This window comes from Acomys minous (genome assembly GCF_964271855.1).
Source record: "Acomys minous genome assembly, chromosome: 3".
Classification (NCBI taxonomy): Eukaryota; Metazoa; Chordata; class Mammalia; order Rodentia; family Muridae; genus Acomys; species Acomys minous.
This window is the reverse complement of record NC_140485.1, coordinates 108,212,804-108,226,667: the sequence shown is the minus strand read 5'-3', so window position 1 is coordinate 108,226,667 and position 13,864 is coordinate 108,212,804. Positions and strand designations below refer to the sequence as shown.

Genomic DNA, 13,864 nt, shown 5'->3' with positions numbered 1-13,864 from the left:
ATTCAATGTGGACTCTTTCTGTAAAGTATTAACACACATGGTTTACAGTCACTTATCTTTTCGTGCTTTCAGTTCATGAGACTATATGCTTTCATTTTTTGTCTTGATATTTCTGACATTCATCTAATACCAAAAGGGAACTTTTAAAACAGTGTGTGTGTGTGTGTGTGTGTGTGTGTGTGTGTGTGTGTGTGTGTGTGTGAGAGAGAGAGAGAGAGAGAGAGAGAGAGAGAGAGAGAGAGAGAGAGAGAAGTGAGAGAGAAGAGACGTTCCAATTTATTTAAAGCATGAAAAACTTAGGGATGTCATCTTTACAGTCAGAAGTGTTTTAGTCTACTTATGCTTGAATGTGAAATAAAAGTAGATTTCAAAAAGCAAATTATAATTATTTTGAAGTTTAAGTATATAAACAAGCCTTCATGGTAGCTAAAGAGTGATCTCTGCAAGCCCTTTACAAGCTAAACTTTTGTGCAATTATCTCATGACTTATTCAATTGATTTAAATTAAATTAAAAGTTTTATCCTATTCTTTGCAGCTTCACACAGAGAAAAGGAAAAAGGAAAAGAAAAACTAAAAGAAACCGAAAAACCTGAGAAGAAAGGTATGCAGTTATTCTTTGTGTCATTTATCATTAAAACTTTTCCACTGGAATTTCTCATTATATTTAGACTTTAAAAAATATTAATTTCAATTTCTGTAGGGGAAATGCCCAAGGGGCATGTCCCATGAAAGCCTTCAAGTACCAGGAAACTGGGACAGTGGGGAGGACATCCTATTGGGACTCTAGATGAGACAAGCATGGGAGAATGGCAAAGTAGAAGGATCCAGAGGGTACTAGAAACCTACAAGTAGAACATTATGATAGGCAGATTTGGGCACAGGGGTCCTGCTCAAACTAAGGCACCAACCAAGGACAATACAGGCTGTAAACTTTAAACCCCTACCCAGATCTAGCCAATGGTCAAAACATTCTCCACAGTAGAGTGGAGAGTTGGAAATGACTTTCTCACGTATTCTGGTGCCTCATATTTGACCATTTTCCCTGGAGGGGGAGACCTGGTGGCACTCAGAGGAAGGACAGCAGGTTACCAAGAAGAGACATGATACCATATGAGCATATAGAGGGGGAGGAAATCCCCCTCAGGAACTGTCATAAGGGAGGGGAATAAGGGGAAAATGGGAGGGAGGGAAGAATGGGAGGATACAAGGGATGGGATAACCATTGAGATGTAACAAGAACAAATTAATAAAATAATATATATCTTGGAAAAAATATATCTGTGATGGATGAAAAATATATTAATTTCTTCTAAAAGTTATAGCATTTTTTTGTTTTTCTGGAATAGAACCACAAAGGAGCAATTTCTGAACTAAAAAGAATAAAATATTAGCCAGCATGTGCTGTCACTTGCATTTTTATTTTAACAATTCTGACAAGAGTGAATTGAAATTTCAGTGTCAATTTGATTTGCGTTTCCTTGATGACTAATGAGGTTCATCATTTCTTTATGTGTTTCTCAGCTATTCAAGACTCTTCTGTTGAGAATTCTCTGTTTAGCTATGTACCCCATTTTTCATGGGCTTATTGGGATTGTTGGTGTTTAATGTTTTGAGTTATTTCCATATTTAGGTCATTAGCCCTCTTTTGGGTGTAGGGTTGGTGGATATCTTTTCCCAATCTCTAGACTACTGTTTTGTTCTATTCATAGTATCCTTTTCCTTAGAGAAGCATTTCAGGGTCAATAGGTCCCATTTATTAATTGTTGATATAGTGTCTGAGATGTTAGTATTCTGTTAAGGAAGTTGTCTCCCATGCCAATGAGTTCAAGGCTCTTCCTCATTTTCTCTTCTTTTAGATTTAATGTATCTGTTTTTATGTTGAGGTCTTTGAACCAATTGTACTTGAATTTTATGCAGGGTGATAATTACGGATCTATTTTCATCCTTCTACCTGTAGACATCCAATTAGACCAGCACAATTTTTTGAGTATGCTTTCTCTTTTCCACTGTATGGCTTTGACTTCTTTGTCAAAATCAAGTATCCATAGCTGTGTGGATTTATTTCTGGGTCTTTTACTGGATTGCATTGATCAACCTGTCTGTTTTTATACCAATACCATATGTTTTTTATTACTATTGCTATGTAGTATAACTTTAAACCAGGCATGGAGATACCTCCAACAGTATTTTCATTGTTTATGCCACATTGGGTTTTCAATTTTTCCATATGAGGTTGAGAATTGCTCTCTCAAGGTCTGTAAATAATTGTGGAATTTTAATGGCAATTGCATTGAATGAATAGATTGCTTTCAGTAAAATGGCCAGTTTTACTATGTTAATCCTACTGATCCCTGAGCATGGGAGACCGTTCCATCTTCTGATATATTCTTCAATATATTTCTTCAGAGACTTGAAGTTTTCTCATACAGATCTTTCACTTGCTTTGTTAGAGTTAGGCCAAGATATTTTATATTATTTATTGCTATTGTGAAGGGGCTTGTTTCCTAATTTTTTTCCTCAGTCCATTTATCACTTGTACCTAGAAACTTTATCAGCTGTAAAAATTCTGTGGTAGAATTTTGGAGGTCACTTGTGTATTCTATCATATCATAAACCAAGTTCTTTGTTGAAGAGATATGGTGAGACAGGACAGCCTTGTCTTGTGCATGTTTTTAGTGGAATTGCTTTAAGTTCCACTCTATTACTTGATATTGGATATTGAATTGTTATATATTGTCTTTATTATGTTTATGTATGGGCTTTGTATCCCTGATCTCTCCAAGACTTTAACATGAAGGGATGTTGGATTTTGTCAAAGTCTTTTACATGTTCAAATGAAATGATCATGTGATTTTTTTCAGTTTCTTTATATGGTAGATTACATTGATGGATTTTCATATGTTGAACTATCCCAGCATCTCTGGAATAAAGCCAAAGTGGTCATTGTGGATGATATTTTCGATGTGTTTTTGTATTTTGTTTGCAACTATTTTATTGAATATTTTTACATCAATGTTCATGAGGGATATAGGTCTGAAATTTTCTCTCTTGCTTAATTCTTTATGGGGTTTAGGTATCAGGATAACTGTAGATTCATAGAATTAGTTTAGTATGTTCCTTCAGTTTTTATTTTGTGGAATAGTTTGAGGAGTATTGGTGTTAGATCTGCTTTGAACATCAAGTAGAATTCTGCACTGAAACCACCTTGCCCTTGGCATTTTCTCTGTGTAAAGAGACTGTTAATGACTGCTTCTGATTTGGAGGAGAATGGGTTATGGAACTATTTAGATTGAAAACCTTATCTTGATTTAACTTTGGTAAATAGAATCTATTTTTAAAAACTGTGTATTTTCTTTGGATTTCCCAGTTTTATAGAGTATAGGATTTTGAAGTAAGAACTAATGATTCTTTGGATTTTCTCTGTGTCTCTTGTTATGTCCCCCATTTCATTTCTGTTTTTTGTTTGTTTGTTTGTTTGTTTTTTTAATTTGAGCATTATCTCTCTGCTTGTTGGTTAGTTTGGCTAAGGGTTTGTCTATCATATTGTTTTTCTCAAATAAAACCAGGTTTTAGTTTTGTTGATTCTTTGTATTATTCTCTTTGTTTCTAAGTTATTGATTTCAGCCCTGATTTTGATGATTTCCTGCTGTCTATCCCTCTTTGGTGTGTCTTCTTCTTCTTTCTGTTTTAGATGTTTCAGGTGTAACGTTAAGTTGCTACTATGTGGTCTCTTCAGTTTCAGTAGTCTGATAAGATACAAGGTATTATTTCAATCTTCATGTATACATTGAAGCCTGCTTTGTGACCTACTATATGATCAATTTTTGGAGAAGATTTCATGATGTGCTGAGATGAATGTATATTCTTTTATGTTTGTGTATATTTCTTTTATGTTCTATAGATATGTTAGATCCATTTGATTTATAACACCAATTAGTGTCTCTATTTCTCAGTTTAATTTCTGTCTTGTCGGCCTGTCCATTGGTAAGATGGAGTATTGAAGTCTTCCACTATTAATATGAGGGGATCTATGTGTGATTTAAAATTTATTGATGTTTCTTTTATTCATGTGGGTGATCTTGCATTTGGGGCATAGATGTTCAGAATTGAGATGTCATCTTGATGGATTTTTTCCTTTGATGAGTATGAAATATCCTTCTTGATCTCTTGTGATTACTTTTGCTTGAAATTCTATTTTATTAGATATTAGAATAGCTACTCCTGCTTGTTTCATGGGTCCATTGGCTTGGAAAACTGTTTTACAGCATTTTTGCTGAGGTAATGTTGCTGGCATGTGTTTCTTGTATGGCAGAATAACGGATCTTGTTTTCATATCCACTCTGTTAACCTGTGTCTTTTTATTGGGGAATTGAGTTCATTGATGTTGAGAGATATTAATGACCAATATAAACAATGATTGTTGGTTCTTACAATTTTGATATTGGTAGTGGTAGTGTGCATGTGTATGCTTCCCCTCCTTTATTTTTCTGGCATGAAATTATTTATTTCTTGTGGGGTTTTTTGGGGGGTGTAGTTACCCTTCTTGTGTTGGAGTTTTCGTCTAGTGTCCTCTGTAGATTTAGATTAGTGGGAAGATACTGTTTAAATTTGGTTTTGTCATGGAATATCTTGCTTTCTCCATCTATGATTATTGCAAGATGCTCTGGGCATAGTTGTCTGTGCTGACATCTGTGGTCTTAAGATCTTCAAGACATCTGCACAGGCCCTTCTGGGTTTTAAAGTCTCTGCTGAGAAGTCTGGTGTAATTCTAATAGGTTTGCCTTTATATGTTATTTGTCCCTTATCCCTTGAGACTTTTAATATTCTTTCTTTCTGTGTCTGTTTAGTGTTTTAATGATTACTGGTGAAAGGATTTCATATTTTGGTCTAATCTACTCGGTGTTCTGTAGGCTTTTGTGTACATTTATAAACATCTCTTTCTTTAATTGGGGAAATTTTCTTCTATGATTTTGTTGAAGATATTTTCTAGACCTTGGGGCTGGGATTCTTCTCCTTCTTCTATTCTTGTTATCCTTAGGTTTTGTCTTTTATGGTGTCCAAAATTTCCTGGATGTTTTATCTTAGAAACATTTTAGACTCCATATTTTCTTTGAACAATGCATCAATTTCTTTTATCGTGTCCTCTTTGCCTGAGATTCTCTTCCATTTCTTGTAGTCTGTTGTTGACGCTTGAGCCTATAGCTCCTGTTCTTTTTCCTAGGTATTCCACATCCAGGACTGCCTCAGATTGTGTTTTCTTTATTGATTCTATTTCCCCTTTCAAGTCGTGAATGGTGTTATTTATTTCCTTCTCCTGTTTGTATTTTCCTGTATTTCCTAAAGGGATTTATTCATTTCCTTCATTTGTTTGATTTTATTTCCCTGTAGTTCTTTGAGGAATTGATTTATTTCTGGTTTAAAGGCCTTTATCATCTTCACAAGATTAGACTTAAAGTCATTTTCTTGAACCTCAGGTGTGTTAGAATATCCAGAGCTTATTGTAGTAGGATAGCGGGAGTCTGGTGGTGCTGTATTGCCCCGAGTTTTGTTGAATATGTTCTTATGCTGTCCTCCAGCCATCTGGTTGTCCCTGGTGTTGGCAGGCTTAGAGGTCCCTGGTAGTCCCTCATGGCTGTGGCCTCCTAGATTACACGCAGAGCTGGGACCTGGGCACTGGTGCATGGCGGGTACGAGGAAGACCTCACAGCTGCTGATAGTCCCCAATGGTTGCTGTTGGACTGCAGGCAGATCTGGGGCCCAGTGAACTGGGATGAGGAGGTCACTGAATAGACCTCACAGATGCTGATAGTCCCCAGTGGCTGCCACAACTGGGACTGCAGGAAGTGCTGGGACCCTGGAACTGATGAGTGGAGGTCACAGACAGACCTCACCACTACTGGCAGTCCACAGTGGCTGCCACTTCAGGTACTGCAGTCAGATCTCTGGTGGTAGTCTCTGGAACTGCTGGCAGAACTGGGACCCAGGAAATCAAGCACAGATGTCACAGGGCAGACTGTTGCTGGTAGTCCCCAATGGCTGATGCTGCCAGCATTGCAGGCAGAACTGGGGCTTGGGAAATGGGACATGGAAGGCTCAGGGCAGATATCACCTCTTCTGGTAGTTTCCAATGGCTGCTGTCTCTGGCCACTCTGACTTTCTTAAATTAAAAACACACCCTAGGAAAATTTCTACACTTGTTCATATTTTTTTCATGTTTTTAACAAAGTTTCATAACATTTGAGAGAGATCTTACATCATATGCCTTAGCTTACTATTTGTACTATTGTCTTTAATATGCTTTTAGTGTTGTAGATTTCTTCCTGTGTGACTGTTCATATCCCAGGCCCATTTATTGCTGCATGTGTGTGCACGTCCTGTAGTATTTCTACTTTGGGACCATAATTAAGATAGTTATTAAATCCATAGTCATAGTTTCCTTAAACTAAACACAAAAGTTCCTTAGTTTATATTTTTCTTTGATCCATCCCACTCTGCTTCATCGTTTTATGTGAGGTAAGATTATTATTTGATTTTTTTCTATTGTTTCTCTGGATTGGATTTGCATCGACAATATCACAGTTGGCTGACTTTTCTGCTTTATGGGACACCTCAGCTTAGATACAATATGTAGAATAGATGTGATATTTATGAGCCAGAGCAGTAGAAACATGTTTCAATATTACTTATTACATATTCATACCTGAATATTAGAATTAAACAGTTGCTCTTTTATTAATATTTACCTAGTGGTAATTTCCTTGAATTTTAAAGCTCCTATCTTCTTTGTCTGTCTCAGGCATATTTGTTCATTTCTCATCTGCTGGTGAGATACTGAATTCTGAACATAAGATTCTGTATCCTAACAAAATCAAATAATTCTGTGTTTTTTATTACTTTTCAAGCTTCAATATTGATACATGTTTTCTTTAAATAATTAAAAGATTGCTCTTAAATTATAAGTGTAGAAAATTTAGTTAAAATGAAAATCAGAAATAAGATGTTTTCTGTAGTTCTTCTTCCGTTTTCTGTATGTTTATGTTTTAGGATACATTTATGAAACCTTCCATAAATGACCTGTTTATTTGAAATATAAAAGCATACTTCACATGCTATTGAACCTCTCTGGTTATGTAACCTCAATAGCTAGACCTAGGCTTTCTTAGAACTTGCAGAACAAAGACATGTTAAATAAATTATTGTTTGTTCATTAAGCTACTAAGTAAATAGTAGGAAAATATTTTTCAGATATCATTTAAGATGTTGCTAAACTCAAATATTTATTATTTTAATAATCATTAAAAATTATCTTATACATTACTGTTGATTCTCATAGAAAAGTTTTATCCATTAGGGAACCTCTGGAAATACTTTTCTTGTCAAAATAGCATTAATATACAGCAATCAATTAGCACTGGAAAGGCTCAGCATCTTTGTGATGCACAAAACAGCCTGTTACATTGATGAGTTGCTCTTTTCCAAATATTAGTGATGCTCCTGTTAAGGAAATTTTTGGCTCATCAGTCTTCAACCATGATGTAGATATCTCCTCTTATGAATGCTAAAAAGAATTAGTTTCACAATGTATATGTGTTTTTTATGTGTTATAAAATTGCTCTTTTTTTGGTGGGATGGTGGGGGTCTTTTCTGAAAGCTTTATGTAACTTGTAGTAGAAACTTACAAAAGAAAGATGACAGACTTAGCTTTCAACATGCCATTTGTTTGTTTGTTGGTTTTTTGTTTTGCTCAGGGTCTCAGTAATTAGCCTGGATGTCCTTGAACTCACTGTGTAAACTAGACTAGCTTAAAACCAATAGAGATCCACCTGCATTTGCCTCCTGAGCACTGGAATTAAAAGTGATCACCACCACACTTGGCTACTTTAAAAAATTAACTAGTTTATTGTTTGTTTGCTGTTTATGTATTTATTCATGGTTTTCAAGACATGGTTTCTCTCTGCAGCCATGGATATTCTGCAACTAGTTCTATAGGACAGACTGGCCAGCCTGACCTGGCTATTTTCTTATTTATTTATTTATTTATTAAATTTTATTATTCAGATTTTATCCCAATTGTTATCCCCTCACTTTTATCTTCCCATTTCCCCTTCCCTCCCTCTTCCCCTCTATTCCCCTCCTCAAGATCTGTGACAAAAGAGGACCCTCTCCCCCACCACATGATCACAGCCTATCAGGTCTCATCTGAATAGCCTGCTTCTGCTTCCTCTGAGTGCCACCAGGCCTCCCAACCAAGGGGAAGTGGTCAAATAGAGGGTACCAGAGTTCATGTCAGAGTCAGTCCCCACTTTCCACATTGTAACAAAGAATGCTTTGTCCATTGCCTAGATCTGAATTGGGAATCTATGTCTACTGCATGCATTGTCCTTGGTTGGTACAACAGTTTGTACAAACCTGGACTCAGGCAGCCTACACAAACTGCTGTAATTTCTAATTCTTAATACCGAATTTTATATTGGATTCTATGCATCTATTGCCCACTGGTTACTGTATTTCTAAAATGGGTCCATCAGTGTCATAAACCCTCAGTGACTCTATAAGTTTGGTGTCTATACCCTGTAGTCAGAGGAAAATTGACTTTGAAATCTACTAAATGTATACAGAATTTGTAATTTTCTAATTATACTTTTTCTGTTTAAGCCACTCACAAAGAGAAACTTGAGAAAAGAGAAAAAGCAGAGACGAAGACAATGGCAAAAGGTAACTTCTATGCTTGTTATCTTCATTCTTGAAGACTTTTGATGATCAGAATGTACTTGAATGGTTGTGACAATTCTCATTTCATTGAAATACAATTATTTAAAATTGGCTATCTAAAGAATAATATGAATAAATACATAAAAAATTCTCAAAACGTGAGTGGGAAATAAAATGTCCCTTGTGATAGGCAGAATTTTGTTCTCCCTGACCTTTATCCCATGGTGTCAATCCAATGACACTTTGCAGAGGGCATCAAGTTTGATCTGATAGTAGAAAAATAATAGTGATGTAGCCACCTACACTCAAGAATATTTAGAAGCAGAGAAATTTCACAGAAAGAAAAGCAAGTTTGAAGAAGTGTTAGTCTTCTAGTGGGGGCCCAAGGGGAAGCAGAAATTTAAAAAATCAAATCTTCATTATATGTGGAATAAGCACAGAAGCTACTTCTTCCTATAGAAACTCCACTAGGTCACAGTAGATTGATGACTTCATTTTGGTCTTGTGAGCCCTGTGACTAAATGAGACTTTCTACACAAAGCACTGTGGTCCATCAAGTCCATCACACACCATTTTCTATTTTGGGAGATTAATTAAGCTGTATTTTTCTACCCTAAGTTGGTCTACCAAATGTTTCAAGTGTTGGAAAGCATGCATTTTAACCAATATCACAATCATGTCTGTTCAAACTAAATGTTTTCCTCTTATTTTAATATCAAAGTACGACATGTGTAGTATACTGGAGCAATCTTCTTCCAGCATTAACAAGAAACTTGTTATTTACTGGAAAACTGTATCTAGCAAATAAAAGTTATTTATATACTATAAGAATAATTGAATTTTCAGAATAGATTCTAAAGCCAAACTTTATGACAATTATTGTTCTAGCAACAGGGAATAGACATATCTGGTCCCACATTTTTTAAAAATACAACACTTTGAATTTGCTTTTTTTTTCTAGCACTGAGATTATAAGATCAAAATGCTTGGGTTTTTATGTGGATGGTGGGATTGATTTTAAGTCATGTTTTCATGGCAAGCAATTTACCAGCTAAGTCATCTCTCTAATCCATTGAATTCTTAAAATAATGTTAAGATACATTCATTAAGTAAAAATGTGAAATTTGAGCATTGAGAAATCAAATGCAAAGTATGGTCTTTGTAAAAAAAATTGTGGACCCACTTATGTCTGTTTCTTATTGGAGGAACAGTACATTATCATGAGCTCTGGTACTTAGACCAGGACCCACTCCTTGTTCTTCTCAATACGCAATTCAAGTTTGGCTCCTCTGGTTCATTGTGCTTCTCTTCAGTTCTCTGTCCCTTGTCACAAATTCACACTGAAATCATAATTGACTTCCCAAAGCCTGGCAACAGAGAAAATCAGGATGGAAATTATGATATTAAGGTGATTAATATGGAATTCTATTCCAATTCCTTCTGCCATAGACTATTGCCTGGCATATTACAGGAATAATCAACATTAACCCAAAGAAGAGGGTAGGGTGTGTTGGAAGCCATTTTGGGTCTGTCCACTGCCAATGCTTCTGATTTACATACATTAATCTTGATAGATACATGTAAACAAATTATATATGTTTTACACTTATATAATATTCTCACACATGTTCTCATTTTATTTAATATATATGTTATATTAGGGATTGGAAATGTATGCATGATCTTTACATGTTATATGAGTTTCTAGGAAAATAGAATAAGGTTAAAAAGGCATAAACTAAGCAGGTGACATTTGAGTTAGAAATAAATGTGAACTCCTTTAGAACGCTTTGATCAGTGGTGAACCAGATGACTCTTACTGGCACTTTCACAGGACACAGGGTTTATTTTGTTCTGTTTAAAATACAATCTTTTCAAGGGCAGTAATTTTTACTATCATCCTAGAAATTCTTCATTTAAGAAAAGTGCAGAATTCATTGTCACGTCTGGTGCCAAAGTTAGACCCTCCACGCATGGTACCGACATTTTGTGGTTCACAAAACTAACAGAAAAAGAGATGCGATGGAAAGTCAAGAGGAGTGAGCCAAAGTTAGGCCTGTTTCTCACACCCCCATGTTTTTTTGATGTGAGACAAATTTACTTGTTTAAAAGACAGTTTTCATTTTTACTTAAAAAGTTACTGAAATGCTTCTGTTGAATGTGTGGTCCTGTCTGTAAGAGAATTGACCTTGCCAGTAATAAAATTCAATGATACTAAAATAGATCTGATTTTAACAAATCTTTAACTCCACAGTACCAAGATAGAGGTGAAATCAATTGTGTTCTGTAAGGCACAGGTAGATGGCATTTAAGATAGCTAAAATAACAATTTTATACTGAAGCATAAAACGTTTACAACAAAAAAGGCTAGTAAAATTTCGGTGTACAAATGTTCATTCCAAACTTTTTATTTACATGTATAGTTTACATATTGTATACATGACACACATGCAGCGAGACATTAAGTCCTTTGAGTCAAACTTTCTAATTCAGAATACACTAGTTCTCTTCTATGAAAACATTGTATTGAACATAAAAACTAAAAATTAAGTTATCACCCAGCCTGGCAGGGAAACTGATAAGTGAACACTCTTGTCCAACACAAAAGACAATAAACCTCACACCTTAATAAAAGTGTTGGCAAATACAAGCTACAAGAGCAGCATGGTTAGCTCCAGTGACATTCTTTGTATATGTGAGTTAACCCAGAAGCAGAAAGAATCAAATGGTATGAACTCACTTATATCTGCACACTAGCCCCAGGGGCATGTCCCACGAAAGTCTTCACTTATCAGGAAGGTGGGACAGAGGGGAGGACATCCTATTGGGTCTCTAGGTGAGAGAAGCATGGGAGAATGTGGAAATAGAAGGATCCAGAGGGTCCTAGAAACCTACAAGAAGAACATTAGGATGAGCAGATCTGGGTCCAGGGGTCCTGTCCCAACTATGGCACCAGCCAAAAACAATACGTGCAGTAAACTTTGAACCCCTACCCAGATCTAGCCAATGGACAGGACATTCTCCACAGTAGAGTGGAAAGTCAGGTCTGACTTTCACATGAACTCTGATGCCCCATATTTGACCACGTCCCCTGTATGAGGAGGCCTGGTGGCACTCAGAGGAAGGATAGGATGCTACCAAGAAGAGACTTGATACCCTATGAGCATATTAGGGGAAGGAGGACCCCCTGAGTCACATTGATAGGGGAGGGGAGCAAGGGGAAAATGGGAGGGAGGGAGGAATGGGAGGATATAAGGGATGGGATAACAATTGAGATGTTATATGAATAAATTAATAAAATACATTTAAAATAAATAAAATAAAATAAAATACAAAGGAATTCAGATATATAAAAGATAGAAAATATAGAGATGGCACTTTAACAAAATTTGTTATATAAAAAAATGACATGGTCATAGTGCTCATTTTTCAGAGTGTACAAGGTACACAAGGAAACGAACATGATCAGTGCAGATATCACAGTGTTTTAAGTGCTATGGTAGAATCTCTATAGATGGTGGAAATGTGCTGTCTTTTAGCTCCATCAAGTAGACAATGAGACGAACCCAATCTCAGTTCTCTGGAAGAGAAATTTAGGTGTACATGTACAAGTTGCATATAAACTTGCCGTACAAACAGGTGAGAAAGAAGCAGAAGATATTGTTTTGTAATTTAGTATGAGAGGGATATTTACACCATATAGGCAACAGGAACCACACATTTATGAAGAGGGAATTTTATGATGATAATGTTTGGTAATTCATAAACCGTAATGGCTATCTCTGTAGACTTTCAACACAGTTTGTCTCTGAGGCATGCAATGGTAAAGGAACTATTCTAGCTTGTTGTTTTTCAGTGTCTTTTATTTTAAGAGTAACTTCAGTGATCTCTCATATCTAGACAGCATCACATATGGTAAATCACAGAGGACTTGGTTTTATTAATCAACTGGTTGCTGAGATGATACTATCATTTTTGGCTTTGTTTTTGTTTCTCTGTTGTTGTTTTGTTTTTTATTTATTTATTTTTTGTACAGAAATACAGGGATGCTTTGGCTTAATTTACATAAAAGCAAAACACATGTAGGGCACTATTTTTATGAAATTCTTTAACATGCAAATAAAGAATATCTCAACAATGAATTGAAAAATCATTATATGTCAAATAGTTATACATAGTCCTGTATGCAAAATCATGTGAAATAGGCAAAATACCCATTACAACTAATTGAAATGAATCATTAATGATTTTAAAAATATGCTTGTGTGATGTATAGAACAGTTAACCTGTAAGCCAGTTCCTTCTCCAAGAATACATATAATATCAAGTTTACTTGTATTGGATAGATATGTATATTCATGTATATTTTGCTTGCTAATACTCTTTCCCAGGATATATTTAAGCTTTTACAAACATTGGAAATATGGTTTCTGACCTAAATATGTATGAAAGCATATCTTTTTCTGTACTGTCAGTCTTTGCAGACCCAGTCATTAGGGATGTCTCTAGTAGGTTTCATCATCCTAATTTTGATATTCACTACAATGCAGGTAGTGTTTCATTTGTGTACCTTACATTTATCTTCTGAAAAAATATTGTATTAATTTTTTTCTTGAGTAATGTATACATTTTTTTTTTATTATGGAAGAAAATGATCACATTCGTTTAAAGGGAGAGTCTCTAACTGGGCTTTCCAGTGTGGACTATGTTGTTATGGAAGATGCCTGCAGTTACAACCTCTGCAGGTGACAAGTGACTCCTTGTGGACAGCTTAAGCTCCTGATGATCAAACCCAAAATGCAAACAAACAATAACAACAGCAACAATAGTGAAAAAATCCAAATGAGCCCTTTCAGGTGCGAATGAAGGAAGAGGCTCATCTTGGTGATGACTTGAATGTCTGGTGCACCATATTTATAAACTTTATAATACTCTGATGTAACTGTGAACAGTACGTACACCATAGACACCCACTTTCTATCAATTTCCTTGTTTGTCTTTTAAAATTCTACTTGAGGAATCATGATCTTTGGGAAGTTTCATGAGTAAACAAAGAAAAATAACTATCTTTTTTATTAAAATATTTTTATTATGATTCTTTTTAACATATATATTTATATTATTACACATGAGTAAAATAAACTACATACA

General features: G+C 35.4%; 1 protein-coding gene across 14 annotated transcripts in view; it reads left to right on the top strand.

The window, feature by feature from the left end:
* The window catches only part of TRDN (triadin), a 355,846-nt gene that overhangs the window by 88,904 nt on the left and 253,078 nt on the right, over positions 1-13,864 (top strand). For all 14 annotated transcript variants that reach the window (XM_084777414.1, XM_084777409.1, XM_084777410.1 and 11 more), the window contains exons 6-7: positions 537-602; positions 8,657-8,716. In XM_084777414.1, the coding sequence (XP_084633540.1) occupies positions 537-602; positions 8,657-8,716 (126 nt within the window). The remainder of the gene's footprint in view (positions 1-536; positions 603-8,656; positions 8,717-13,864) is intronic.